This window comes from Bidens hawaiensis, unplaced genomic scaffold (assembly GCF_021521415.1).
Source record: "Bidens hawaiensis isolate Kalapana, Puna unplaced genomic scaffold, B.hawaiensis_p1.1 tig00010474_1, whole genome shotgun sequence".
NCBI classification, from domain to species: Eukaryota; Viridiplantae; Streptophyta; class Magnoliopsida; order Asterales; family Asteraceae; genus Bidens; species Bidens hawaiensis.
In genome coordinates, this window is record NW_027491801.1 from 62,043 (window position 1) to 66,851 (window position 4,809).

Here is a 4,809-nt window from a genome sequence, read left to right on the forward strand (position 1 = left end):
CCAAAAGAAACGGGGAGTTGCCTCTACAAACTCTGTTTTGTGGGAAGAGGATACAAATTGGAAAGCAAAAGTGAAAATGTGATTGATACTAAACCAAATATGAGCCCTAGAATCTCAATTTCGAATTAATGATTGGCATTACCTGTCAGATTGAACCTTTAGTGGCCATGAGAGAAAAAGGTTGCGGTAGAGAGAAGGAAGGCAGATGAACGGTGATGATATTCAACTTGAAGCCAAATAAGGGAACTGTTGGAGACGACGTGGGGAGAAATCAGAGGAAACCAAAACCGTCCGCAACCGCTGCTTCTAGAAGGTTTTAGTGGACTTTGAATGGTCCAGATTTATCCTCAGGATGATCAGACGGTGTGTATTAAACATTGTAGAAGTTATTCCTACCGGAAACAATATATTATATAATTATATGTGTTGCTAGAAACTAACATAATTGATAAATGGACGCAAATCACACTTGTCGTGTCGTGTCTGTTTGCCTAGCTAGCTACAGTTTTTTAAATAGCATTTTAGTGGAACTGCTATATATATAATATTATCTATAATATAATCTCTTTCCATAACTCAAAAAATCCTCACCTTGGTCGAGCTTAATATTGTCCCATTAAAAAACGAACAAAACGCTTCGCCACATTCTCATACACATCACCGTATAACCATCCATACCTTTGATTTATTCCAAATTCCTACCCTAAAAACAAGCACATACCATATAAATCTGCAGGGATATTATTCTTCTTCGATCTATAAACACAACACAGATTTCCATTTTAAGAAATGGAGATCAACACGTTTCTTTTAGTTTCATTTTGTTTGCCTTTGATTTTAGGCGTTGTGGAGAGCTTTATTTACGATGATAAAGAACTTGAAACCCAAGAGGGCTTGGAAGGGATGTATGACCGGTGGAGAGCCCACCACAAAGTTATCCATAAAAGCCCAGAGCGGTTCAATGTTTTCAAGTACAACCTGAATCATGTTCACAAGGCGAACAAGAAGAACAGGCCATATAAGTTGCAGTTGAACGAGTTTGCTACCATGACTAACTATGAGTTTGTTCAGGCCTACGGTAACTCGAAGATTGGCCATAATTATGCACTCCGCCCACCTCGTAAGCTGGAGGGGGGCCTTGACTTCCAATATGCAAATGCAACTAACCTCCCAAAAGCGATTGATTGGAGGCTTCTTAACGCGGTCACCCCGGTCAAGAACCAAGGGCAGTGTGGTAATAGTAACATATAGAATTGATCAAAACTTCCTAATAATTTCACAACTTTTATTCTATCAATGCTTTATGGCAGACTTACTAGTGTGTGTGTCTTGTGTGTGTTGGGGGGGGGGGGTGCCTTGGGGTATTCATAATTTTTTATTGTATGCAAAAAAGCCGATTGCCCTCCTCAAATTTTGGTTAAGCCCCGACTGAGCTTTATGGATGGTTTTGTTTCACAGGAAGTTGTTGGGCGTTTTGCTCAATTGCTGCAGTGGAAGGAATAAACGCTATCAGAACCAAAAAACTAGTATCGTTATCGGAGCAACAACTTATTGACTGTGACACTTATGGGAACAACAATGGCTGTGGTGGAGGGATAATGCACGACGCATTCGACTTCATCACTGAAAAGGGAGGTATAGCCACAGATGAGAGATACCCTTATGAAGGTAGGAAACACCACTGCGATCCAGAAAGGTACAACTTAAAACTTTGAATCTGGATCACAAGGAACCCTAGAAACCTAACTAAGCTTGTGGGCTCATACTAATAAGCCCTAGTCTGATATTACATTCCACTAGTTATGCATGTGTTTTAAGATTCGTTTTTTTTTTCTAATCCAGTTCGGCCATCACTCCGTAACACTTAATGGGCAAGAGCAAATTCCCGAGCATAGTGAGGATGCAGTGATGAAAGCAGTTGCACACGGGCCTGTAACGATTGGCATGGATCCTACTGGTAATGATTTCATGTTCTATAAAGAGGGAGTTTTTACAGGACCATGTGGAACGCAGTCAGGGCACGGTATGGCAATTGTAGGATACAATGAAACTTCCGAAGGACTGAAGTACTGGATCGTCAAAAACTCATGGGGGGCTGGATGGGGAGAGGGGGGATACATACGTATGCAACGAGGACCTGGAGTTCCACAACCAGATGGTGTTTGCGTCATGTATTCGCACCCTGCTATGCCTAGAAAGAACCCTGATCAACCAAATCATGATGTCTAGATCATTTACTAGTATGAAAAATCTAATAGAAATATATGCCAGTTGAACTAGCTAACCGGGTTAATCCAATAAATAGTTAGAATGAACTCTAGCAGGGGCGTATTCAAGATTTAGGGAGCCCCCATACGAATACTAAGAAAGACTCTTATGTATAATTTTTTCCCCAAAGGATCGGCAATATTAAGTGTGATAACTGTTAGGTTTCAGTGGTGATCAGTTAAAATTTTGTTTATTAAATCCGGTTCAATAAACGTGACAAATAATAATTAATCATATTAATTAATAATTATACGCAGCGGAATATATACAATTAATCAGCACCGAAAACTAAACCCGACAGGATCCGGTTACAGACAATACGAGTATGAGTCTAAACATTAAATATAAACTTACAGTATATATTTAAGTTTACCTCGGTTAATAATTAACCGGTTGAGACACCGAAGGCTAACGAACCGAGCTAGGTGACACAACGAGATCCAACGACCAACGGTGCGGTGCACGACGGCAACCCGGCAGCGGTGGTGGTGTACGGCAGCAGACAGGCGTTGCGGCAGTTAGCGCGGAGGCGGCAGGCGGTGGACAGCGGCCGTGGGGCAGTGGCGGCTGTGCAGCGGCGGAAGGCAGGCGGACGACGGCTAGGTGGTGCAAGAGAGGATGAAGGACTTGTTAATTGGCTTAGGGTTAAGGTTATCTCCATAACATCATGTGTTTATATAACCTATAATTAGGTTTAACTAACTTAGATAGTTATAAACCCAATGGGCCAACAAGTCCACTTCTTACTCTAAAGCCCGCTCCATATAATTTCATCTCGTTAAAGTATCTAACCCGGTTAACTAACTTAAGCGGGTCAATGGCTCGTTACCTCACGGTGTAACTCTCACGGGTCATAACCCAGTTGGCCGTATTGACTTATCCGAACCGGTCCATAATTCCAACAATAACAATAAACAAAACAACGTTACTGTATCGATAAACAAAGTTAAACAAATCAAGACGCTCTCCTAGCATCATTCGAAGCTAAGTTATTCTTCAGAACTGATACTATATAATATATCGTTCTTGAAATCTATCATTGCCAATTTATTAAGTTTTTTTCTAGATTAAACCTATTGTGGACTATTGGGCTTAAAAAGTTACTTAATACAGGGCTAATTATTAATTAATCGGGAAGTGAGTAGAGTAATTTCTAACTTTAGACCCTAACAATGAAACAAGCAGTTGATTGTGGGCTTAACTAACTGAGCTAATTTAATATAAAAAAAAAGTCAAGCCCTAACTTAGAAACAAGTCTTGAATTACCCATGAAAATAATTAAAAAGATTAAAAATCAGGACCCCCATAAGTGAAATCCATTTAGTATGGTGGCAAAGGTGGTTTAGTTTTAATGGTGGTTAGGGGTTTGATCCCCACTCGAGGTGGTTTGTAAATAATATTTGGCTTTTAACAAAAAAATAATAATAATAAATGAAATCCATACTTATGATTATGTATATATTCAAGATGTTTTACCCTAAAAATTAGCTGAATAAGAATCTCCGTGATCCATGGAAATTTGCCTATTTACAAACATGCACAAATCGTTTTGCTCATCTTGATAGAAACTTTGAGCTCTTGGAATGCTCCTTTAGTGTGAGATTATTCAAGTTTGCTATATACAGATGTCTATCTTAGAGCTCTTCTATAACGTAGCATCTAATTCCCAAGATTCATTGACAGCCTTAGCTACGTGGTTGAATAAAAAGATCAACAGTTTTAGATCTATCAAAATAATTACAAGTAAAAACAAACAAGTTTTACCTTCCCCAATTCCAAACACTTTAAATAAGGGAAGTTGAAGAAACACGGATCTAATCGTGTTAGGATCGAATCTATATTTCCACTGGGTAAGGGTTAAGGAATGAATCAAGGTTGAACATAATCAATTATCAAACCAAATCCAGATTTATGCCCGCAAACAAATCACCGTGAGTCTCGTTACAGGAAGAACAAGATGGGGTCTTCCCGTAACCACCCTCTGGCATGAGAATAAGTATTGTTCTTAGGAAATAAGAATTATGAAATAATTTATGTAATGTTGTGATTGTGAATGAATACCTTATGATGACGATGAAGGTATTTATAACCGGGAGTGGATGAATGTGATTGGTGAAATTGTCACTATCCAGAAGATTCTTCTCTTTACCTGAATGGACACGCATCACTCTTTGATAGGAGGTGAAAGCTGGCCATGTGCATGGTTGGGACCAGGTGTCCAGTTGTCCTCCTTTAATTGGTCCTGCGACCTCGTGTTCTCCGGGAAGGAGGTAAGCGTCACTATCAGAGAATATTTTGACAATCTTCTAGAAGGATATTGTAACAATTGTTTTCCCCTCTCTAAGTTTGAACTTCTGTTGTTTCTTTCTTGTGTGGGGAACTTCTGCGGTTTACGGATGTCTCCCGCAGATATTACAGATGACTTACTCAAGTTTTGACCCACGGGTATTATGAATGATGCGTGGTTACTCCCTGCGGTTACTATGGATGGCCCACGGATTTCTCCTGTGGGTATCTTTATTTTTTGGACCTTTCTACTAC

The 4,809-nt window shown here is 39.7% G+C and overlaps 1 protein-coding gene across 1 annotated transcript; it reads left to right on the forward strand.

The window, feature by feature from the left end:
* Window positions 1-789: 789 nt before the first annotated feature.
* Window positions 790-2,229, forward strand: LOC143535469 (vignain-like). The gene is made up of 3 exons (XM_077029709.1): window positions 790-1,234; window positions 1,459-1,699; window positions 1,845-2,229. The coding sequence occupies exons 1-3, from the start codon at window positions 790-792 to the stop codon at window positions 2,227-2,229; spliced, it is 1,071 nt and encodes a 356-aa protein (XP_076885824.1).
* The last annotated feature ends 2,580 nt before the right edge of the window (window positions 2,230-4,809 follow it).

Excerpts from the sequence above, each read along its gene's own strand:
- LOC143535469 (XM_077029709.1), top strand. The coding sequence starts at position 790 with ATGGAGATCAACACGTTTCTTTTAGTTTCATTTTGTTTGCCTTTGATT. Across the intron at positions 1,235-1,458 it reads CAAGAACCAAGGGCAGTGTG|GAAGTTGTTGGGCGTTTTGC; the intron begins GTAATAGTAACA and ends TTTGTTTCACAG. Across the intron at positions 1,700-1,844 it reads CACTGCGATCCAGAAAGGTA|CGGCCATCACTCCGTAACAC; the intron begins CAACTTAAAACT and ends TCTAATCCAGTT.